The sequence below is a fragment of the Bactrocera latifrons genome, unplaced genomic scaffold, assembly GCF_001853355.1.
Source record: "Bactrocera latifrons isolate USDA-ARS-PBARC rearing strain unplaced genomic scaffold, ASM185335v1 scaffold_171, whole genome shotgun sequence".
Taxonomy (NCBI): domain Eukaryota; kingdom Metazoa; phylum Arthropoda; class Insecta; order Diptera; family Tephritidae; genus Bactrocera; species Bactrocera latifrons.
Genome location: NW_017535197.1, coordinates 540,226 through 565,050, shown reverse-complemented (window position 1 = coordinate 565,050; position 24,825 = coordinate 540,226). Strand labels below are relative to the sequence as shown.

The 24,825-nt window shown below is 37.1% G+C and overlaps 3 protein-coding genes across 8 annotated transcripts in view; all 3 read right to left on the bottom strand.

The window, feature by feature from the left end:
* Nucleotides 1-8,319, bottom strand: part of LOC108966904 (corticotropin-releasing factor-binding protein) — a 31,953-nt gene extending 23,634 nt beyond the window's left edge. The window contains exons 1-3 of one of the 3 annotated variants that reach the window (XM_018930049.1): nt 8,136-8,319; nt 7,683-7,899; nt 7,405-7,597 (exon numbers count right to left, since the gene is read on the bottom strand). In XM_018930049.1, coding sequence (XP_018785594.1) covers nt 7,405-7,455 — 51 coding nt within the window. In that variant the 5' untranslated portion in view covers nt 7,456-7,597; nt 7,683-7,899; nt 8,136-8,319. The remainder of the gene's footprint in view (nt 1-7,404; nt 7,598-7,682; nt 7,900-8,135) is intronic. The other 2 variants (XM_018930048.1, XM_018930047.1) reach the window with 2 other exon arrangements.
* A 2,043-nt stretch (nt 8,320-10,362) lies between these two features.
* Nucleotides 10,363-11,878, bottom strand: LOC108966905. Of its 2 annotated transcripts, none has more exons than XM_018930050.1 (5): nt 11,521-11,878; nt 11,314-11,459; nt 11,068-11,231; nt 10,792-11,003; nt 10,363-10,667 (listed from the first exon to the last, which is right to left on the bottom strand). In XM_018930050.1, the coding sequence occupies exons 1-5, from the start codon at nt 11,731-11,733 to the stop codon at nt 10,485-10,487; spliced, it is 918 nt and encodes a 305-aa protein (XP_018785595.1). In that variant the 5' UTR covers nt 11,734-11,878; the 3' UTR covers nt 10,363-10,484. The 2 variants fall into 2 exon arrangements, with proteins under 2 accessions (XP_018785595.1, XP_018785596.1); XM_018930051.1 differs by having other exon boundaries at nt 10,363-10,637.
* Nucleotides 11,879-13,735: 1,857 nt separating this feature from the next.
* Nucleotides 13,736-24,825, bottom strand: part of LOC108966945 (calcium-binding mitochondrial carrier protein Aralar1) — a 31,749-nt gene continuing 20,659 nt past the window's right edge. For 2 of the 3 annotated variants that reach the window (XM_018930106.1, XM_018930107.1), the window contains 11 exons: nt 23,847-23,999; nt 19,953-20,115; nt 19,785-19,876; nt 19,525-19,719; nt 19,210-19,433; nt 15,894-16,060; nt 15,710-15,828; nt 15,473-15,643; nt 15,032-15,267; nt 14,756-14,958; nt 13,736-14,689 (listed from right to left, as the gene is read on the bottom strand). In XM_018930106.1, coding sequence (XP_018785651.1) covers nt 14,409-14,689; nt 14,756-14,958; nt 15,032-15,267; nt 15,473-15,643; nt 15,710-15,828; nt 15,894-16,060; nt 19,210-19,433; nt 19,525-19,719; nt 19,785-19,876; nt 19,953-20,115; nt 23,847-23,999 — 2,004 coding nt within the window. In that variant the 3' untranslated portion in view covers nt 13,736-14,408. Of the gene's footprint in view, nt 14,690-14,755; nt 14,959-15,031; nt 15,268-15,472; nt 15,644-15,709; nt 15,829-15,893; nt 16,061-19,209; nt 19,434-19,524; nt 19,720-19,784; nt 19,877-19,952; nt 20,116-23,846; nt 24,000-24,369; nt 24,515-24,825 lie in introns of those variants that run through there. The other variant, XM_018930108.1, reaches the window with a different exon arrangement.

Sequence of the window (24,825 nt, the reverse complement as noted above, 5' to 3'; positions counted from 1 at the left end):
AGGACGGGAATTATGAGTGACTTATAGAGTTTGGTTTTTGTTCGTCGAAAGAGGATCAGGAGGTTAGGGCATAAAATAAATCAGATTCCTTGTAATTTGTATCGGGAAGAAGGTTTCAAGTCACATTAAAATACGGTGAAGCTGGGTCTCAGGCGAGCATTTACTGGAGTATCTTCCAAACGGAAGTTTTTATGGTCACGAAAGCAGCTGAAATTGCTCAAAATGCAAGGAATTAAGCTAATGAATGCAATAGTAGTGGCTGTCGGAAAGCGGCTACTAGGTTCCAGGTGACAAAGGGAACCGGGGAAACAAAATAATTGCCATCCGTCCGGCTACTGAACCAACACAGGAAATATAGAAGTCACTAAAAACGATACACAATGAAAATTCCTAAAAGTCTGACGGACAAGTTAGAACGAGAAATCGCGTCTTAAGAGCATACAGGGTCACCTATATTATATTTGCTAGAACACTGAACCTCTATCTGGCAGTACCAGTAGATCTATGTAAAGCGAAACAGCCGGGCAGTATAACCTAACCATACGATCTACCTGCAAAATATATGCGCTGATAGGGAGCATGCATTGGCTCGTCTGCAAATATGGCTTGATAAAAGCATGTCCTACGATTCAAATTTTTTTAAATTATGCTCTGTCTTAATGTAAGGTAAGCGAGGATCTGAATCAACTACCTAGTGTTCAGCCTGAGGTTCATCGCGACTTTATTGCTGAAGCTTTAGATCTGATCATTGAAAAAGGCAATAGGATGTGAAGAAGAATGCGTTAGCAGCCGGGTACTATTTTTGAAGTGGTCGTTTATTCTTGCGTCATTATCAATAGCAATAATGATGTCAATAAGGTGGGTTCCAAAGTAGACAGGAATCTAGGGCCCCCTGCCATCTATATGTCGACTAGTGCGTTAGAATCTGCTTTATCGATTATTCAGTGAGCATTTCAAGACATTTAATTGATTGAAAGTGAAGTTATCGCGCTTTAAGTGTCAGTATATTTCTGTAATCGGTGCGAAAGTGAGCTTCGAACAAATAGCCAACATTAAATTTTGTTTTAAAATTGGTAAAACTTTTACCGAAACGTTTCTATTGAAGCAAGTTTATATCCATGATCGCCTATTCCGTAGCAGAGTGCACGAGTGTTTTCAACGTTTTCAAAATGGTCGTGAGGACATAAATGATGGTCAACATGTGGGCCAAAATCCGTGATCACCGGAAATTCCATCGAAACTGTGCGTGAATTCATCAAAAATCAGCCGAAATCCTGAGTGAAATTCATGGAAAAGGAATTGAACATCTCCAAAACATCGATTTATCGCATTTGGACCGAAAATTTGGTCTTACGAAAGGTGTGTGCACTGTTTGTTCCACACAAATTTACTGACAACCAAAAATTGCTAATGAACCGTCTCATTGATCGACGCTTGTGATCCGTTATTTGAACAAAAATCATTTTAACCATTAACCACTTCGGAAAAATGCATTTGCCCACGAAAGGAAAGCGTTATGCAGACGTATAGGCCATTCAAAAAGCTTGCACCGGCATACTGGCGGCCATACCGGCCAACGAGCTAAAAAACTCGTTTGACATGCTTTTGGACCATGCAAAAAGCAGAAAGAAACTATTTTAAATAAAATAATTTGATTTTGCCGAAAAAACGCTTTGTTCTGTTTGCAGAGGCATAGACGAGTCAGAATGTAATTAGTTAATTTCTCTTCCAAGAAATCAGTCGAATCTCGAATACCTGAATCAAAACTATCCTCCCGGATAATCAAATGGGCAAACCACAGATGACGTTATTCAAAGGAAGATTGTTAGAAGCTTATGAAACTTTCACTGTGAGAGACATTTTGGCAGTTATATCACAAATTGTGGCAGTTGAAGAATACGAGTTTCCTTACGAGATAAAAGCCGAGACAGATAGTTTTCTGAACATTCACTTCTTCATTATTGGCGTAGACACTGTTTACAACAGAGCACCAGTCGTTTTTTCTCTTTGCTGTTTGGCGCCAATTGAAAATTCCAAATGTAGCCAGGTTCTTCTCCAACTGGCCTTTCCAACGGAGTTGAGGTTTTCCACTTCCTGTGCTCCCCCCTTCGGTTGCTTTGTCAAATACTTTTAGAGCTGGAGTGTTTTCACCCATTCGGACGACACGCTGGCTAGGCGCTGTCTCTTAATTCGCTGAACTATAGCAATGTCGTCGTGTACCTCGTACAACTCATCGTTCCATCGACTGCAGTATTCACCGTTGCCAATGCGCAAGGGACCATATATATTCCGCAGAACTTTTCTTTCAAAAACGACGTCACCGACTCATCAGATGCTGTCAGCGTCCATGCCTCGGCACCATATATCACAACGGGGATGATGAGTGACACGTAGAGTTCACTTTTTGTTCGTCGAGAGAGGCTTTACTTTTGCATTGCCTATTGAGTCTTGGTAAGAGTTTCGTTTAGTTGACGTAAATGGTAAATACCATTTCTTTACCCTTAACCTTGGTTACATTTGCCATAACAACAACAAGAACTCGATGTTTGTTAGTTATGATGTTCAATTGTCTGCAGAAATGTTCAAGGTCTCAAGTGAACTTTCGTAAAAAGCGTAACTGTAATTATACTCCTACTGTATTAGCGGAAATCAGTTTACAGAAGAAAACGAGAGATCAACACAAAAAAAAAACAAAAAAGCACAAACGAAAACCTTCATTCTTTCCAGTTTCTAACACAACCTTCTTACTAAAAAAAAGAAGCTAAAACTGTGCTTTATGAAGTTATTGAGCTTATATGTGAAACATGTATGAGAAAACCACTCTTACCTGCTATTAATATAATGACATAAGTTGACGATTCAGTTAAAAAAAGCGAAAAGTTTTGCTGCTCCTAATAAGTTCTCATCGACGACTTGTAAGCATTTCATGTGTGGTTGCTTCTTCGGGCTTTAACTAAGCAGCGTTGGATGAAATTGAATTGCTCGTATTAGCGGATCACTACAAACGCTGAATCCATGAGAGCGTCAATTAATTTCCGGTGAAATTTTCTCACAAACAAATAACTACAAACTATAGCAGTTTGTGGGGAAAGTATTTTTTTTTTTTTTTTGTTTTCTTATCTACACGAAATATTATTTGACGATTTCAGGGGGTGTGAGTATGGGTGTGCGAGAAACTGCTGTAAAGATGACAAATGACGATGGAGGCGCTGGATGAATAGATATTACCGCTAGAAAGCTTATACTTATATATGCTTGTATGCATATGTGTGTATGCTGATATGTATGTGTGTATGTGTATGTTTGTATATTTGTATGGATTTATGTACATGTGTGCTTGTCAATTTAACTTTTGTTAGTGCGAGGAAAGTTATTGTAAGCAGAGTCACACTTGACTGCAGTCTCATTGTTTCAAATGAGAATCTATGAAGAAGCATAGCAAACCAAATATAAATATGTAGGTATATGTGTGTGTGACACAAAGTGTTGCTGGCTCAAGTTAAGCTATGTATTTGGCTGACGTTTCGTCATGGTTTCTGATTTTAATTTCCTTCTTGTAGAATTCAAGTCAATAATTCAAAGTTCGTTGATGCGTGGAAGCTGAATATATAAATCGTGCAAGCCCGTGAACTCGCCAAGCTAATGTAGTTAAAATGCAGAGCACTAATTTAACGGTATTTAAGTTTTACATACAAAAACTTGCTTACTTGCTGCGTGTGTGTGTAAGTCCACACTTTGGTCTATCAATTTGTCACATTTGTCGCACTTGTTGTTGGTTCAGCAAATCTTTACACCGGCACCGGAGCAAACATGAGCGGAAGCAGCTGTGTGCATACTAACTAAAACCGTTTGCTGACTGGCTCTCATCAAGTGCAAGGGCCGCACTTTGGCTGCAGCAGCATGGCGAACCAAGCGCTGCGGCACAAAATCGTATTTGATATGCACCGAAGGTGACATTTGATTTGTTGCATTACTAATGGCACTTGTCCGTCATCCGCTTCCGCCCGCTTTAACTCCACTTAACGCCCGCTCAGCCGACGACGTTAGCAACTATAGTACATTTGAGAAACCAAACTTGCAGACGCGCAGGCGGTGCGGTTTATGTTTAATTTAGCAGCAAAGCTGCGACCTACTGTCATGAATGTTCGTGCTTTAAGAATACAATTGCGAAGACTTGTGACTAATGTGGTGCATTCATACATACCAGTGTATCCGGCTGTAAGATCTAATGTAAGGAGAAATTACTGCCTTGTGACACAGAAATGGCACAGAGTTTCTGAAGAGGCCTTGCAAATAAGTGTTATCATTAAGCTGGAGATATACATATTTATTTATTTTTGTTTTTTGACAAACAGATCGCTTTTACAGACAATTTGCTGTGGTGGATTGTGTGTTCATTTCATAAGTTGCTAAAATTTCACTATGTGACGATTGTGACTCTTCAGGTAATGTTAACTTTTCAAAGACATTTCTTGCATGCAGGATACTCTATCATCGGACATCATTAAGACATACCACTCATTCGGTAGAAGCAGCGCGGTCAAGCATTTATTTAAAGTACAAGTACTGAAAGAAAAGTATTGTAACAATATCGAAAAGTGTGCAAGACTGTTGTTGGCCTAGTCACAGGTCACAGCCATATGGACATTTTTGACGATGGCACATGTATAGAGACGCTCTAACGCCTCCTCCGCTTATATCCGGCCTTATGTAGCACTCGGCTTAGATATCTAGTAGCTGCGCTGCAGCTCGTATTGATAAGAAACCTCTTTCTGGCATTACAAAGGACCTATAAGTGTATGTATGCCAGCCAGTGTAACCTAACCTATGCATTATATTAAGAATATGAAATATTTGCATTTGTAGAAAAATAAGTAAAGAAGTTCGGAAAACTTATACCCGCAACTCGGTAGTTTTTGAAGTCGATTTTAGTGAATGTTCTTTACAGCGATTATTTATCAAATACAAGTAGAGCTAGTAGAATAAGAGCAAGAAAATCGAATTGTCATATAAATTGATTGCAAAAGACGTTGAAGGACGAATTTGCATGCCAAGAATACTGATTGAAGGGTAAAAAAGAATCTGGATTGTCACTGGTGATGTAAATTAACGTCAAAACTGAATATCAATGAAGCCAAGGTAATACAAATGCTATGTAACGGGATTTTTAATAGGGATGCTAGAAAACTAACCCGATAGGGACATTCATCATGGAAATATATCTTACAACGAGTCGAAATTAACAAAATTTACTACCGAAACTCTGTGTTAGTGCACTCAACCGTAAGAACGCTACATTCAATTGATGGATCAGATCAACAATTGAGCGTGTACTGGAAAAATTTGAATCTACAGGCACAGTAAAAAATGTTCCCGTGCCAGTGAGACAAAGAAGTGTAGTCTCGAGAATATTGCTGCCGCTAGTGTATCAATTGAAGAAGACCCAAATCAGTCTGTCACAAGTCAAGTCACAAAGATCTTGGCCTACATCCTTACAAGATCAAATTGAAGCTACTTGACCACCAGAATCGTCGTATGTTCGTGAATTGGGCTGAGCAACAAGTTGAGAACGTCAAAAAACAAAATATGCGTTTTTGTTCAGGCAGCATGAGTTACCATAAAATCCCAAAAATTACGCTTTAGTGCGGTTTATGGGCCGGTGGCGTCATTTCCTTTTTCTATTATGTTCAAGAACGGAACGATACTGTGAATGGGAATCGCTACCGCTCAATGGTAACCGAAATTTTTTGGATGATATGGACTTGGATAATATGTGGCCCCAACAGTACGGCCCCACAAGCCACATAGCGAATGTCACAAACGATATATTGAAAACCAAGTTTGGTGGACGTGTTGGACGTGTAATTGGTCGCCTCGGTCGTCCGATTAGAATATTTCCTGTAGGACAACGTCAATTCTATGATCTGTGCCAACAAATGAAATTGCAGCAGTATTGGCCGATTTATACTTGAAAACCGTCGAGAATTGGATTCGGCGTTCTGCGTGGCCATGCAAACGAAATCGAATTACAATAATAAATTTCATTGAAATCCCAGTGCTCTTATTGCGATCAGAAGGATGTGCTCTATTATGGCATCCAAAACACCATTAATGAGGAACACTGAATCCATCAACTTATAAAACTTAAGTGAGCGATTACTGGAAACCACTCGGAATTCGCGACTTGACACGAAGCAATAATTTTCCTAGTGACAATGCTTGGCCTCATTTGCAAGACCGGTTAAAAACAATAGGAAAACATTAGCTGAAAAGTTTTATCTCACTCGCCTTATAGTTAAGGCTTTTGACTATTTAGGTATTTCGGTCGATGAAGCACGGTCATATTGGAATACGGTTCATATCAGGACGGAGTATCAAGATCTGCTTGCTTCATTCTTCAGTCACAAATTGCCAAATCATAAATGTTATATGTTCAGATGCGCTTTGACCATTGTACTACATAAGTAGTTTATTCCATAAATATTAATGTCATTGCCTAGAAATAATGAATATGTTGAAACAGCACGCCATCCACAGGCCGCCCACTTCCATGTCAAACCACCGACACGAAAGATTTGAAGAACTAAATATATTTTTGCTATTTGTCTCTTGTAGGCTTCTATGAGGTTTTATGTGTTGACGATTCTAACGATGGAAAGCTGGAGCAAGTTTGATTTATGTACTATCAGAGATTTTGCAATAACTGTACGCTGTTACAATACGCTTATCTGAAATATTAGATTCTCCTTAGAGTGTAATTTGAGCCTCGAAAATGCTTTCGGACGCGCGGTATACGGATAGCGACTGGTATGACTCTTGAAGTTATTATTTTTCTGATTACTTCGTTTTTGTATAGAATGCATACATCGAATATCCAATGTTTCTAGAAACGCAATTAACGATAGTAAATTTATGTAAAAAAAAATTTTATAAGTTATAACTTTCTTGAATTATCTAAAAGCACAATGCATTTCATTTTAGATAATTGAAAAAATATTACGGCAACACCGAATTCGAAACTTAGAATCATAAATGACTACTTAATATTTTTTTAATGTCTTTCATAATTAAAGCAAAAGCCCCAAAGTTGCCTAGTATTAAGTTCGCTAGTTGAATAAAGCATTTGTCTCCGCCTCTAGACACAATTACCAACGTCATATAAATACTCGGAACTCTCTGTAGTTAAACTTAAAAATTATTAAACGCATACGAACGACAGAAACGTGACAAATCTGTGTTCCGTAGCATCTTCATGGATATTCATTTTATATTGCAAATCATTTGCAAAAGTGTAAATATTAATTAAATTAAATTACATGAAATCATAAATAACACACGGGAAACTGACCAACTGATTTACTTTACTCATAAATCCATGCACAACCGCACTTATTTATTACTTACCTTAGCACTGAGCACAATCAGCGAGAGTGACAGGAAGACGGTCGCCTTCATTTTCTTGTTCACGACGAAGCAGCGGTTTACAATACGTAAGGACGAGCAAAGAAAAAAATTACAAAGATGCACAGCGGCAATCAGCGTTTATTGTTACGACGTGTTAAAAGCGTATAAATTGAGTTATCGAAAATCAGCAGTCCTGCCGGAGGGGAGTGGAAAATTATAAAATTTTTTACATACAAAATTCGGACATTGTAACTGACTGAGCGCGGCACTTCACTTACTCGTTGCTCTTATGAGGTTTTGAGTACCCCTGCGTGGGTGACGTTGATGCGTCCTGTGTTAAGAAGCTGGACAAGCGCTGCAGTGGCGGGCGTTAGGTAACGTGTTAGGTTTCTAAACTCTTACAACTTTTAAGTGCTTGGAAAATGATTGCAACGGCTGGTGTTAAAGTGTGGTGGAAAAGTTCAAAAACTAAAGCAATGTAATACGAGCGTATGCCTAAGGAAGGAAATATGAAGGGAGTTAGTGTTGCTTAGACGGGGCGTTAGAACTGCAATAACTTTATTAGTGAAAAATGACACCGAAATAAAAACTGAGTTGGCACAAGTAGGCCAGGCGGCCAGTAGGCACACAGCCTATACCAAAATGTATGTATGTTCTCTTTTACATTTTTTTTTATAAAACAAAAGTAATAATAAAATCAATTGAAAATTAATAAAAAAAAACTAAAGCACCACAAGAGAGCGCACTGTTCTTCAATGATTTACCGGCGCGCGATTTTTTTTTTCCAATTAAATTGATGCCACTTCACAATTTCGAAACGTATGACTTTTGAGATATTTTTTCAAACGAAAAACCGTTACGCGTTTGCTGAGAAGTCACTGTCGAGTTGGCTCACTTTAGGCAAGAACCGTTAACTTTGCCAACCGTCCGTACAATGAACGCGTTATCAGCGCGACATATCCTTTTATAGCGCCATCGGGAAGTATGCAAAGCCGACGCTGTTGCCGAAGTTTGTGGTATTGTCCGCTTTAACGACATAACTTTGTATACGCATATGTGTGCACTTAACTGTTTTGTGGAGTTTTCACAACAGTTATTTGGCTAACGTATACAACACTTGTTGCCGTAGCGGCATTTATACAATATGTGGCGCTTGTTTCGGCTTGAGCTTGTTTGTATGTATGCATGGATGGATATGAATATTCAAATATGCACGCATGTTTCGAAATTCAGAAATAAGGATTATTATAATGTCGACAGGTTAATTGCTAATAAGCGCATGGCGGATAACATAAAAAAAAAATTATAACTAAAAAAAATAATTTTATACATGTACATTTTTTTTTATTTTTTCTCAATTTTATAGTTACTAAACATATTTTTACCGGCTTTCAGCAAAAGCTCAAACATTATTCTTCGCTACTGTGCTTTTCTATAAACTTCTACTCACTGAGAATAGTTCTAGAGCTTTTAGAACTATGCATTATAGCAACCAAGTCCACCGTTAATGTGTACTATGCTTGAATGTTAGAGCTTTTTTAACCGTGCATATATAGAACAAGTTTTCCAGGAGATATTCGTGTAGCTTTTCGTTTTTCAGAGCCTCAGTTTTGTAGCTTTCTCTGCATTTCCATTTTCGGAGAGTAATTTTAGTTAATTGTGCGAAGCCTAATCGAAAATTTTCAGCGTGTGCCAAATCTTGGAAAAGACCAGTGCAATGAAGATCGCCACACCACACACCATCTTTTAGACGATCGATTATCGTGTGACTTCTTCAAACTATTTCTGGATAATAATATACTTCAAAAGTTAAATAGAGAAGATACATGATTTTATAAGAGTGTACAGCTGTTGGCGTAAGCCGATGATATTCATATCATTGGTCTCAACAACCGCGCCGTTAGTTCTGATTTCTCTGGGCTGGATAAGGAAGCGAAGCGGATGGGAATGTCGCACTCGCGACTTGGCTCTTATGTCATTGTTAACAGTTATAACTTCGAGTTCGTAGATAATTCGTCTATCTTGGAACCAGCGTTGACACCAACAACAACGTCAGCCTCAAAATCCATCTCAGAATAACTGTTGCCAACGGATGCCACTTCGGCCTGACTAGGCAATTGAGAAGTAGGGTTCTCTCTCGACAAACAAAGACCAAACTCTACAAGTCACTCATAATCGCCGTTCTGTTATATGGTGCAGAGGCATGGAGGATGACAAGATCTGATAAGTCGGCGTTACTATTTTTCGATAGAAAGGTTCTGCGAAAGATTTATGGTTGCTTGTGTATTGCAAACGGCGAAACCGTAGTCGATGGAACGATGAGATGTACGAATTATACGCTGCCTAGGTTATGCTGTCCGAATGAACGAATACTGAAGTTCTGAGAGCGTAGTTCCCGCCGGGGGAAGCAGGGGAAGAGAAAGACCTCTTTTTTGTTGGAAAGACGAGGTGGAGAAGGACCTGGCTACCTTTGGAATCTCAACTTGGCACCAAACAGCAAGAAAGAAAAGCGAATGGCGCACTGTAGCAAACTTGGTTGAAACCGCGTTAGCGTTGTCTACGCCAATAAAGTATAAGAAGAATTGTGCGAAGCATAATCAAGTCCGATGTCTTGTTCGTAAAGCTCAAGTTGTCAAAAATAGTATATCATCACTCAGGGCAATTCCTCGAAAATGTTGATCCAGAGAAGATCCAACTAAACTAAAAGCACAGCTTAACAAAAATATTCTCACTCAGGACAATTATTTGGTCGTAATATAGTTCCACGAACTCAACCAGTGGTCTTCTTTTTAAGATCATACTTTTAGATCAGTTGGATCTTCTCTGAATCAATATTTTTCCAATATGTACTTTTAGATACGAAATTTTAAGTCTCAAAGAAAATTGCTGAATAAATCCATTTTTTTTTTTTAATTATTGAATATTTTTATTCTGTGTCACACAAAAATTTATGCACTCATAGTTATACTACAGTATTTTGTCAAAAAAATTTCAATAAAAATAAATTTACAAAGGTTTCTATTAACGCACTTATTTTTATAATATTATCTAAATGAATTCTATATAACTGCAAACTTTAATTATTTCTTTAACCCCAGCTCCTCGGTAACTGGTTGGGCTATAGCGAAGCTTGCCACCTGTCTTGGATGATGTGGAGCATCACCGCGATCGTAATAGCCATAATGTTCACCCGGCACATGGTAGAGACCGTAATGTATGCCGCTATTGGCAACCTGTGGCAATGAATTGGAAGGATGAGAAAGCTACCAATCAAATACTTATTAATTTTTATTTCTTAGCGGAAGGAAAATTAAAAATAATAAAGTAAAAATAAGTTTTGCTCTAAAGAAAATTGAGGAAAATTTATTTTAAATTAAATTGTTTCACCTTCTTGAGGCCATTTATGGAAGCTAATAGCAGCGCCATTTTCGCCAAAAGCAAAGCTTTACCACTGACAATGGAGAGCATCTGAAAGCCCATGGGCACAAGCACAGCGCCCAAAGCGGTAACACCGAACATCATCGTTATCATCATATTGTAGCGTTGACGGCGATGGCGCGCGGTGCCCAGCTCATCGGCCAGCAACTTCTTATTATTCGCTATGAAGGGATACACATGAAACACATACAGACTCATAAGACTTTCACCACAATTTCAACTGACCGTCCTTTTCCAGAGCGCGCATGTAAGCGTCGGTTAGCTCACGCAAGTTCACTTGCAAAAAATGTGTGCTCAGCGTTTGTGCCAGCCGCATGGCGAGTTGGTCGAACCAGGTAAGATGTTGTAGATCCTTGCGCTCATAATACACGCTGATACTCCTCGGCTCGCTAAGAGGAAAGGGAAATAAATACACACATATGTACATCTACATGAACTTTGCACGTGTGTGATATTTTAATTTTGATTTACGTTTCGTTTGTTATATTCGTCGGCATTGTGAGCGCGCGTACCAGACGTATTCCGGGCCACAGGGCTATAACATTGGAGGACAGCATGCTATCGAATACACGTACACTACTCGTTTTAAAGCAGTTCCATATAGAGTCGTTCGTTTGCTGCACATTTTCATTAGCATTAAAATCGCTTTTCGTTTGTATTTGTACTTGGTGTTCTCACCTGAACGCAGTCCTTGATGTGCTGCCGCAAGTGCTTCATCTCTTGCACCCACATAATGCGCTCATTGTGTATCACTTCATTGGACCCATCAATTTCAGAACTAAATTTGTGATTTTTATGCAAATTTAACTGGAAGGAACCTCCTTTGACACTTGTAAAACATATAACCCAGAGTGGTAGTGCACAACACAACACATTTGACTTAAAGGACATTTTTTTAATTCTTTATATCAATTTTTCTTTATTGTTTCATTCACTTTCTGTGATATTATCCTTAGTTTTTCTCATAAATATATTCACACTGCGCTTTTCTGTCCCGTAAGCTCAATTTTGGTGTATTTTATGTACGCACTGCCACGACAACCGTCACTGAGAACTTCACAGTGCCGATGCGGTGATATTTATATGCCATAGTGCACTACTTATCCCAGCTGAGTGACCACTTTCAGATAGTTCATTTCATCGGCGAACACTATAATTATTCGGCTTCGCTGCATTGCACGTTGAATGGCGGTTTCGGTTCCAACGTTGCATTCATACAACCACATAAGTATATAAATACCTGTGTATGCAAGTAAGAGGTGCGGAATTGTTACAAGTTTGGGCACCACTGCTTTGAACTTGGCAGTTATTTTGTTTTCATATATATTTTCATAGTTTCTGTTTACTTTAGTGACCCAATACGCCCGTTAGAGTTAGCGGAAAATTGTCATCAATGAGGTTGAAATCGAATGTAATCGATTCAAGTATTAAGAAAAAATTAGAAGAAGAGTTAAAACGTTATTATAATAATAATTATGTTAGTCGTCAGGCTATATGAGCAACTATTGAAAAGTCGATTGAAATTTATACTCATGTCTTTTCGTCCATAATGCCTCAAATAAAATAAATAAAATATCCTTAAAAAAATATGAATGAACATATCGCGAAATTACTTTTTTCCAACAGAATCTCGGAACCATCGTTATATGATAATCATGGTTGATCTAAGTAGAGATACTTTTTTGACAGATCAAGCGTGCGTCATGTTCGGATGTCATATTATTTTTGATCAGTATTGTTTGGTATTTCATCGCGTAGAGACTTAAGACTTCATCATGTAATAGACCACGAAGAAAATATAGCAGAGTAGCTGTAAGTGTACACGAAAACCATGGAGAGTCGATACGGCACCGTTCGAAACAACTCGGACTGATGTATGGACCGACTTGGCGCAGTTTACGTCGAGATCTTAAAGTGGAAACGTACAAAAAACAGCGTGTGTAAGAACTGAAGCGCCTCGACCTACCCAAGCGTCATAACTTCGCTCTATGGTCTCTTGAAAAGTTTTAAGAATATTCGACGTTTTCGAGTCAAGTTTTGTGTCAGATGATCCTCGTTTCTAATATAATGGGTATAACAACCTGAAGAGATTTAAGAGCTGCCACTTCATACAGAAAAAACGACACGATTTGATATGGTTTGTGGGCCTTCGGTCCATATTTCTTCGAAAATGATATCGGTGAGAACGTAACCGTCAATGGCTACAGTTATTGCGCCATGATAATCGACTATTTGATTTGAAGCTCGTGATGTCGGCGGTTTCAACAAGATGGCGCCACTTAATACACATCTCATCATTGATTGATTTATTGAGAGAATACTTCGGTGAGCAAATAATTTCACGGCTTGGACCGAGCGACCACCAAGATCATGTAACATCACAGCTTTAAAATTTTTTCTAGGGGCGAATGGAGAGTCTAAAGTCTATGCGAACAATTTCGCTTCGATTCAGGCCTTGGAACATAACATTACACATATCATTCGCCAGTTACCGGTCGAAATGCTCGAACGTGTGATCGAAAATTGAAATTGGTATAGAATTAATTGAGGCAAAACCAATTTCCAATATAACCTTTGTAAAAGATCCTCTCTAAGTAAAATTTGCTTGTTTTCTGTTTTTAAATGTTTTGCATTTGCTCTAATAAATTATTTTATTCTTTATTTATTCTTTATTTTTATGCTTTATTTATTTTTCCAATTTTAATTTAATAAATTTACTATTTCGTATTATATATGTCTATATGTATATATATTTATTTGATTTATAACAATTTATTGAAGTTTTAAAGAACTTCTTAAAAGAGTGCAAAGTTCGTATAATTTTCTAATCTGTGATTTACTTCTATTTATGTTTCATTATTTATTAGTTCAAAAAAGTTTTTATTTATTTGTATTTTTTTTTTTTTGCTTACATAGATTCGCGCATAGCGAGAGGTCACTCAAGAATTGTACGAAAACAATTTACGGACAGTATTTTATAGCTCTTCTCTACACAATTAATAAATAAGTTACACTGTATGTTATATATTTTTGAGTTTGTTGTTGCTTTTTAGTTTTCATTTATGTTTTTGCTTGTTGTTGCTTTCTTTTTTGTTTCTTTCTGCATTTGATTCGACATCGTCCTGTATGTGTAGGTGTGTATGATTTTCTGAAAAGTTGGCAAAAGTGTCTTCTCTAAAATACACATTTACATTTTTGATTCTGTGTTTTTTTTTTCAGTGTATTTTTTTCTTTTTTAAATATATATTTATGCTTTTCCTATATAAAATGTGTACTGTTTCGTTTTATCGCCTTTGAAAATCGTTGAAATATAATATATATTTTCATAGCAAAAAATATATGTATTTATTTGTCGTGTATGTGTCTTCTTTAATATTTGCTCAATTGATTTGTTTTGTATAATTTATTTATTTGCATGTTTTGGTTTTCTTCTTTTTGTAATAATTGCTAACAACAAGTGTTTTTCTTTTATAAATATTTATTAATTAAAATTTATTTAACAATAGACTTATTTGAGAGCAACTACTTGTCGACCGCTAAGGGCAGTGCCAACCCCGACTGCTTTATCACGAGCTTGGTGTGGTCGTTGTGCTTGTCGTGCCGCGTCCGAAACGTGGCAGATAGAGGCCGAATTTCGATTCAATGCCATTGAGCAGCGGCACAGCAGCACGATAGCCACCAATGTGGTCTGAGTTGAATCTTTGTGTGGTTTCGTCGAGCACCTTTGGCTTGGTCACCACCGAGCCAGTTGGATGTGAGCCGCCGAAATCGACATAGAAGAGACGCTGCAGCAACTCATAAGTGACCAAGGTTACACCGAATTGTGGCGAAGAACGGAAGACACGAGCTGCAATGAAAGTGTGGAGATTTTTTTAATAAAATTTTCAAAATAAAATCTAAATTTAAGACTTACCAGCAGTACCCTTCCAGAAGGCGCGTGGTCCCTCTTCCGCCATGATTTTCTTGGTGGCATCCCACACTCCAGTGTAGGTTGTCTGACCTGAGCGCGCCACGACCTGCAGGCGAGTTTTGATCACATCGGCAGGCGTTACGAGCGAGGCAGCGGGTACACCAGCAATAGCACCAGCCGCCAGCAAGGTCAATGGATGATTATAGCTATTAAGTGAGGAAGAAAGAAAACAAGTTTTATTCCGGAAACGCCTTAAAATTATTAGCCGACACGACTCACCCATCTTCGTCGGCGAACAGCGATTTTGTGTGCGCATAAGCGGGGAAGTAGATAGCAGAGAATGGCACATCGCGCAGCAAGCAGGCGCGTGCACCTTTGTACAAGCCAAACAAACCCAGATCTCGAACAACAGATAAGGCACGTACTTTAGCTCCGCCTGCGATTTCACCGGCAACTTGGAGACGAATTTTGACGATTTCCAAAGGATTGGTGAAGACCACTTGTGAGCCACCGGCCTGAAAGCAAGCATACAAAGTTAATGTTAGTCAAGTTAATATTTTGTTTGGTAGTACGGTCAAAAAAAGCTCGCCTGAGTACGCATTCCGTGCAAGCGCGCTAAGTAAGCTTTGGTAAGCTCTTATCTCTGCATGTGGAAATTATGAAAAAATGCTTTGCAAAACTCTACGCGTTGTATTGTGAGAGGATTTTTCGACTACTTACACAAGCGCCGGCCATGATTTCGGACCACAACGGTATCACACCCTGTTTATCGGTAAATTTGTCACGCACTAAATCATTCACAGTCAACTTGATGGCTTTCTCCGGCGCCACGCCCATCAGTTGAGGCAACAAGCCGCGATACAAGCCGAGCACACCCTCGTGACGTATAACCTGTAAGGGTACATTATGTAAATAGTAAGAAATCCTTGATATGGAAGTTTGAAATTATACACTTACCTTCTTAAAGCAATCCCAAGAGTTTCTATAAGCGATTTCACCAATAAAAGAGCCTGTGCGTTGATTTTGCATGCGTGTCTTTACCAAATCAATGGGGTATACCACAGTGGCACCAACAGCTGAATTTGAAGGGTAATTTTTTGAATTTCATCATTGATATGGCTAAGGGAAAAATGTTACTCACCGCCGGCCAGTGAACCGAGCGTGAAACGATAGGTGCTCTCCAAAATCTGTATTCCCATCGAACGATCGGCAGGACTCTCAACGGCCTTGATCTCCGCCAAACGGGTCGTGATATGCTTTGTATAATGCTCAGGCGAAATATTGTTCAGATCATTATAGACGATGCGCCTGCAGATAAATAGGGTTTTATTAATGGTTGCTCGCATTAATTCAAAAAAATATATTTTAAGTTAAATAACAGTTATTAAGCGTATATTTACTGCTTTGGACAAAAAATAGTAAGACTCAATTAATTTAAATTTCGTACGAACACCCATTCGTCGAAACGTTTTTTTCTAGGTTGTTGTGACTCTTAGTGACTTTTGTGCCAAATGTTACATCAAAATAATAAGTAGTGTTTATAATAGTATACGCTTGTCTTTATGAAATATTCAAAATTTGCAAAAGGCCTTCGGTGATAAATAATTGTCACGAGCAAACAATTTTCATTGGTAAAAATTCTTCAAAGAGGGTCGAGAACGCGTCGGCATCTGGTTTGACTGTCGCATACTGCATTGACTCTTCATGAGTTTTTTTGCCAAAGTACCGTTTTCGCCTGACTTAGCTCCGTGTAACTTCTGACTGTTCAGGAAACTCAAACGACCCCTTCAGGGGAACCGTTTTGAGTCAATTGAAGATATTAAACGTGAATCGCTATGCGTATTGAAGTTTATTCCGAAAATTGACTTCAAAAACTTTTTCGAGGATTGAAACGAACGTTGGCACAAGTTTACTGGGGCCCAGGATTTATTATTTGAGGCTGACGACATAGATTTTGAAGAATAAATTAAGAATTTTAAATTTATGAACAAAGTCTTACTAATTTTTGCCCATAGTAGTATATACATGTAATGCAGATTTATTGTGAAAAGGTCACTATTAGAGGGGAAAAAATTGCAGACGAGGGAAAAATGTATTAAAAGTTAAACGACCGAATTATATACATATATAATGTAGATATACATATGTTTGTATCTATATTTGCAATTATTGTTAATTATACAAAAACCATAATAAAAACATTGCAAATCTCAACTTGTTTGTAAAAATTATAATGGCAGATGGTGTAAATGTTGGGTAAGCTAACAATTCAAAATACATACACACATATATACGTATGCGTGATATTTAAAATAATTTTTTTTTTTTCCAATATATATCCATATATAAATATGTTCATATACATATAATTGTATAAATATTTGGCATCATAATAGAAAATAAACTATAATTGGAAAAAAACTAGCAAGAGGGAAAACGTAAAAAGAACACGCACAAATAAACAGCACAACTGCAACCGTTCACTTGCCTATTGGGATCGATCTTTTTGCGTCGCCACCAACTATTTTTTATAACAATACACAATATGGTTGGTTATAACATTAATTGATGTTTACATTTGGAGATATGATGAGAAAATAGAGAGACAACAAGGGAGAGTTAATAATAATTTTAATAATTGAAATAAATTTAAGTGTTTTTAATGTTAATGCGAGAATGCGACAGACACTAACGTAAATCTTGAAAAAAGTATGTATTTGTACATATATGTAAATATTTATGTATGTGTGCAAATAAAAAAAAAACGATTTTCTGATGTACCTGATTCCCCTCAATTTCCTAATAGTGAAATATAGAATTTCCAGCGAAAATTTTGAAAAATGTTCAATGTTATGACACCTATGCTTTCCCGTCTTTTGCCCGAACGCCATAGTGAGCCAAAACGCAAAATAAAGTTTAGTGGGTTGCCAACTCTCTTTTTAATATACCATATCTGTCGACAAATATTTTCCCTTGTTAGAATATGAGTACAATCTCCTTCTATCCGACAGTTTGTTTTACGCAAATTAGTCCCTCAGTTATTGAGATATCTGACATTTTGCGTGCTTTTTTCACCAAGAAGCTGCTTATTTGTCGGAACCGCTGATATTGGACCACTATAGCATATACCTACTATAAAAACTGAATGATCGGATTAACGATTTGTCCTAATCAGCAAGGGAAAAGGGGACCCCAGCTTGCCTTCAGCATACCGCCCACTATGCAAACTTGACAAAGCGGTAAAGCACTATGAATGATTATCTACATCTTGACCGGAAGCGGCTGTCAATAAAGCTGTCATATTTTCCTTCAAACAGCACGGTTTTAGATCCGAAAGGTCAACTTGAGGCGCTCGGAAGCGTCATTGCCAGTGTAAAAAATACATACGAATAGTTCTGTTGGCGTCTTTAGACGTTCGCAACGCCTTCAATAATACGAGATGTGCGGACATTATCGACGCTTCAGAAAAACATTTTAAATACCCGGTTATCTCAATGCTGTGGTGCGGAGCTATCTTAGTAACAGAAAATTGCAGTATTAGACTAGAGAGAGATAATGACAAATATAAGTTACGACAGTAGAAGCAGAAGGGCCCATTTTAGCCCAAGACCTGTGGAACATTACTCTTGAGAGAATACTAAAACTTGAAATGCCAGACGAATCATATTTAATCGGCTACGAGCACGATATAGCAACAACAATCACAGCCCGAATATAGAGAGAGCCCGTAGAAAACTGAATCAGGTCATGATTCAGACGTAAACATGGCTTGATTCACATAACCTTCAGCTCGCTACAGAAAAACCAGCGGCATTACTGCTGACGAACAAGCACATTCCTCTCGTACTAAGGATGTTCTAAGAATACAAAAAGCTGTGAATTACCTAGGCGTAAGACTGAACCCCAGATCAGATTTGTTAAGAAAAGGAATACCGGCATAGCCCTCAGAGTTGAAGCACCTTACCGAACTGTATCTGGTAATCCTAAATTAGTCATTAATGTCGAGGATCTAACCATGTTTGGACCGGTAAAGAATCCCGCATATATACATAGTCAGAACTATTTGCAAACCATATTTCTATAATATTTTAAAACAAATATCATTTCATATTATATTAATGAAGGATATACAACTTGAATGCTTCTAATTAAATTCATTATAATAGTTTGTTGAGAAAAGCTACCGCTTTATTCTATTTAGTAGAGAAATATAAGCGGTAGTCAAAGAACCAAGAAGGCTACACTAACCTAATAATATTCTGCAACTTTCAATTCACTAGTATATTAAGACAATTACTATTTAACTAGTTTCTATAATTTCTCTAATGTAATATTGTATATTTGGAAACCGTGTCTTCATATGTACGAGAGAGTATGATCAAATGCGAGTCTAATTGGTGGTGGTATTAACTAAATAAAGTGGTTTATGCCCACACTTATGGAACGTTGGAGCTTACCCGGTTTGATGCAGCGCGCCGGTTAATTGAAAGAGTATATCAATTTCTAACGGCGTTATTTGACTCATTGTTTGTGCGGCGTAAAGTAGTTCGTCCTTTGTCACGGGTTCGTTGCGATTACCTTGAGTGGCGTGCAAATAGATGCGTTTAATCAATTCCATATTATTGAGCAGCGAAGTAAATGCGATGAAGTAGGGGAAGCTCACTTTGTGACCTTCGGTGACCTATTGATGCGAACGAAGAGCCACAGGAAAAATAATTAAAATTAGTTGTTGAGTGCAAGACTGTTTTTTGTTGCTTCAGCACGTCACTCACCGCTACTAGATTATCCTTGACGACGGGTGTGAGTAAATGCCTTTTCACTTTAACAATAATATCCTGAAAATCTAAGGGTGAGATGTATCCAGAACCAGCTGGATCCTTACTACGGAATGCTTCCATTGCGTATTCCTCATGGAAATCATGGAGTAATTGTGTGAATTCCGCATAACTTATGCTGCGGTTTTTTTTCTGCGCAAATAACAGCAAACATTTCATTTAGTAATTAAAATATATTTCTAAGAGCGCATACTTACTTCACCAAAATACCGCTTGATAAAGGAACTATCTAAATTAAAAGGTATCTTAGAATGCAACTCGGTTTTTTGTACGATATCGACGAAATCGGCTGTATCAGTGTAATGGAAGTTGAATAAAGTGGTTAATGTAAATTTTTAACAGTTGTTATTATGCTTCATACTCACAATAATGAACCGTGCCGTTGCCTTTGCGATCGAATAGTTGGAAAGCGGTTTTGTAGAGCGCATCTGGCGTGCAGAGCAGTCCCTCAAAGGCTTGGAATTCGACAAATGAGATCAACCCATCTTTGCTGGTGTCCGCTATGCTGGCTAACAAACGCACAGATTCCTGCAATAAACACATACATACATTACCATATAACGGATTACTAAGTACGAGGTCAAATGGAAGGTTACTCATATCGATTGCTGAAATCATAATAATGATTAGCGGCAAGTGACAGAGAACTTCGTCAAATATTTGCGGATACGTCACGGCGAATGTGAAAATTTGTATACAAACAATAGAAATACAGAAACATACATACATACATAAAAATGTACTGAGTAGTGTACATGAGGCTTATTCTCGTACATACTAGTTTAGAATGGTGGGCTATTTATAGCTCAATTATACTCGTAGTTCAATTCTTTCGCATTATAAAAAAATTGTTATTGTTGTATTATCGGTATGTATTACGAGTATCTACAACCGTTATTAAAAACAAAAACCACTTGCCGGCTGAACATGTTTGAAATTCTTTGAATGATAAGTATTTTTTATAGTATAAATATATGAGTACATATGTATATTGTAACAAAAAAGCATCCGGAAATGTTGGAAAATGCGTACGATGATTCAGTTTTCTCAAAAACATAAGCCTACAAGTGGTACAAAGCCTTCAAAACCGGTCGAGAGATCGTTGATGGCTCGTTATGAACGAGCTTCGACCTCTTTAACTATTGGAAAAATTAGTGAAGGATATATAAGCTAAAGGGATGGCAAGAGAATTCGACATCTCTCGCCAGTCCGCTCAAATGATTTTGCTGAATAGTTTAGGTATGAAATGCGTTCTTGCTCGACTAGTCCCTATAAAGCAGAATTTTTTTATCAAAAAGAGTACAGTAAACAGGTCATGCTTAATCATCCGAATTCCTATCCGACATTCATGGAGAGCATTGTATCAACCGATGCTACATATGGCTTATGACAAACAAATCAACAATCATCAGATTAGAATCAGCTTTCGGGCGATGGAAGAGATAAAACAAAATTTGCTGAAGGCCTTCCAAATACAAAAACAAACCGTTGGCATAAGTATTTTCGGGTACTTTTTTGTTCCAATGTAGTTTGGTTTATGTGTGAGCATAGTCAAGTTGCCGCACAATTTCGCTATCTCCGCACTCCACCCACGGTTTGGGTCGCTGAGATAATCACGTGGTGGCCAAGTGATTGCCCTTTCAATTTTTTTGAGTGTGCCACTGTGTGTTTGTTGTGAATATTAAGTGAGTATTTTTGGTCACATAGAAATTTAGATAAGTTAGTTTGGAGTAGTCAAATTGATTATAAATTAAATTTTACGTGCATAATGCAGTACAATCTGTTTGATGGCGTCTAATTTTTTATCGCAACGTTTTAGAATATTTTAAAATACATTTTTCTGAAATGTAAAATATTTTCTACATACCATTTGCTATTGCTACATTGAAGCTTAAGATAAAAATTAGTTAAAAGATAAGGTAAAATATTTTGGAACATAAACTTTAGTAATTCAATATTATATACTAATTATGTGTTTCCCTCGCTTCGCTCAATTTATGGTCAACAGAATCAACCTACTGAGCGTACTATTCGCAACATTTGCAACTTGAGACCCAACACGAAGAACTTGGAAAGTTCGATTCGGCGCCGTTCGATGCAACTCGGATTGAAATACGGAACGACTCGACGCATTTTACGACGAGATCTCAAATTGAAAGCGTACAAAATACATCTAATGCAAGAACTGAAGTCGCGCCACCTTCCCAAGCTGAATCGCTTGAAGAGCCCAATTTTGTTCAGCGATGAGTGCCATCTTTGCCTCAATGGGTTTGTAAACAAGCAAAATTCCCAAATTTAGGACGAAGAACAAATTGAAGAGTTTTAAGAGCTGCCATTTCATAAAAAAAAACCGTAAAATGTAAAGTCTAAAGTCTAGGCAGGCAATCACGCTTCGATTCAGGCCTCTGAGCAAAACATCACGCGTGTCATTCGCTAGTTACTAGTCGAAATGGTCGAACGAGTCATCGAAAATTAGGCTCAACGGATGGTCCATCTGAGGCCATCATTTGAAAAAGATAATCTTCAAAAAAAAACAAATGCCAAGATTGTCTGCGAATGGATGACACTTTACAAGTACTTGATTTCTACAATTCAGTTTGTCTGACAACTGTATGTAGTGTTCTATTCAGAACAATTTGTTCGAGGATTTTATTGTTCTTTTAGACAAATTTCCATGCCAAAAATTCGTGTATTATCTCCGAGAGTTTAGCATTGACTTAAACTATAATCCGTGCCAAATTTCTTTAAGATATCTCGGCAATTAAAAAAATGTTCTCTACAAAAACCTGATTCTGTTCGTTTAGTCTGTATGCCAGTTACAGGCTGTAGAGGTCTGATCTAAAAAAAATTTGTTCTGTGATTGCAACTTTGCCTTCGATAATAATCCATGTCAGTTTGTATGATAGCTACCATATATAGTATTCTATGGGGATTCGATCGGCGAGTATATTGAAAACTATTTTCCCTTGTATCTAGAAAACTAATAAACAGACACTTTAATTATAAATTTACATTATTTACGTTATTCGGAGTCTTTCTCAGAAGATTACGAACTACTGACGCTTTAAATAAGAATATTTTTCTTGTTAATAGAAAACTAGGAGTTTTTATTTTCCTGCCGAAGTCATCGTCTTTGAAAAACCATTTTTTAACAACTTTCAACGCAACGCCCTCTAGATGTTTATATGCCGGATATTGGATTATGTCAAGTCTCACCGGATTAAAAATTTGCTCTTAATTCTCTCAAAATAAACAGACTGCCAAGCCAATCATGAATTAAAGATACGAGCGTTACCGTTTTTTAATAATATTATATAAAAACGGAAATAATTAATCAATGCTTCTCCTCTAACTAGTCCGCAACTATATACTTTGGGCCCATTGACGGAAATGATGGAAAAAATTAGATAAATGTAAATGTGATAGATTTTTAAGTATGAGATTATGATAATCTTGCATCAGTCCCAGTTTCTTTACGGTCACTAACTGTGTTCATATGGAGGAACATCCTAAATTGTATCATGTACATATGTATAGTCAACGTTTATGGCGCGAAAAACCCTGTGGGAAAATAATATTTAGAAAAGAAAATCTGAAGTTTTCATGACACAATTTTTAATTTTTTGTTAATTTTTTCCATTTTCATCATTTTTTTATAAATCCGTAAATTATTATTTTTTGAATTTGAGATTGTATCTTTGGTTTCCATTAACTTTCATCCCACTATGAGTTTTTTGTTCACAAAAATTTTCTACCCTGCTCTAATAATGCTCATACGTATTATTTAATACTTTATTTACATAACATTCAACTTTTATTTTTAAATGCTAGTTGCACTGCACTGTATTTGTATTTCAAATTGTCATTTGTACCTCTAAATATGTCTCCCACACATACGCCAAAGATTAAGAGCAAAAATTAAAAAATAAACATGAAAGTTTGACGTGCAAAAATATGTATGTACATATTTGTACTGCTGCCAATGCAGAGATAGCGCAGTTATATATGTATGTATAAATATATTATAATATTTTCTACATATATTTCTTAGTATGTCTGCATTTTGTTGTTTTTTTTTTATATTTTTTTTATTAGTTTGGCATCTTCGATGACGCACATCATCAACCAAATGATGATTGGATTTTATTTCTAATATTATTTCTTATCAGTTGAAGCCCGCAAATAGTCTAAATCACTTGGTGACTTTATACTTTCTGCCAATAATTAATTGATCTGTCTATATGTACATGTTTACTCACATCATTGAATGTAGCATCGGTGAAGAGTCCAAGAAATTTACGCACGAAATCCTCGCTGGTCATGTAGTAGTCGCCATCCTTTTGTAATGAGGCATATTTAAGGAAGACTTCGCGGAGTTTATCGGTGCTGGCACGTTTAAGAAACGAAGATCCCTGCAAAAACAAATAAAATGTAATTCATTAATTTCAAGAGAGTTGTACTTTTTGCAATATGACACTGAGATACTTATGCACATATCTAAATCAACACGAGAGAGTCTTGTTACAAACACAAACGCAATGCGTGCTCACTCGCATTTTTGTATCTCAAGTACTCATTGCTCTTCTAGAATCTAGATATACTTATATGTTTAAGAATATGTACATATGTATGTTTATTTGTACATATGACCAACATTATTAAAGATAAATGCCAACGCTTCCAACTGGAGAGCTTATGAATGCCTAGACATACTTATTTATACACATATATGTATATGTATATTTATTTGATATATTGTATTAATATGGAAAAGTCACGTACGGACTGTGGCATTTTGCTTTTGTTAAAGTGTAACTCCTTTTGTGTTCTCGAAGTACTAATATTAATTTCTGAACTTGGCAATTACTTGCGCTATTTTTCTATCACACTGGTTGACACTCACGCGGTTTCTGTTTTTTTTTTTGTTTTTTTTTTTGTTTTTGCTCTTTTTTTGCAACGCGTTTCAGTTTCACTACCGTATCAGTCGTTCGTAGAGTGGCAACTGAAATATATAAAACATCATCGATGATTTGCTTTTGATCGTCACCACAACCGGCTCAACTACGGCGTCGTCGTCGGTCGAAATTTGCAAGTAACTCAATTTAAACATTTAAGCGTGTGCACGGAGCCGGAGACTACAGCACTAAAATGTGCGAAAAGTTAGGGTGCTCACGTTTATTCCTTTAAATTGTGGGTAATATTATATATTCCGAAAAAAATAATTATTTTATATGTAAA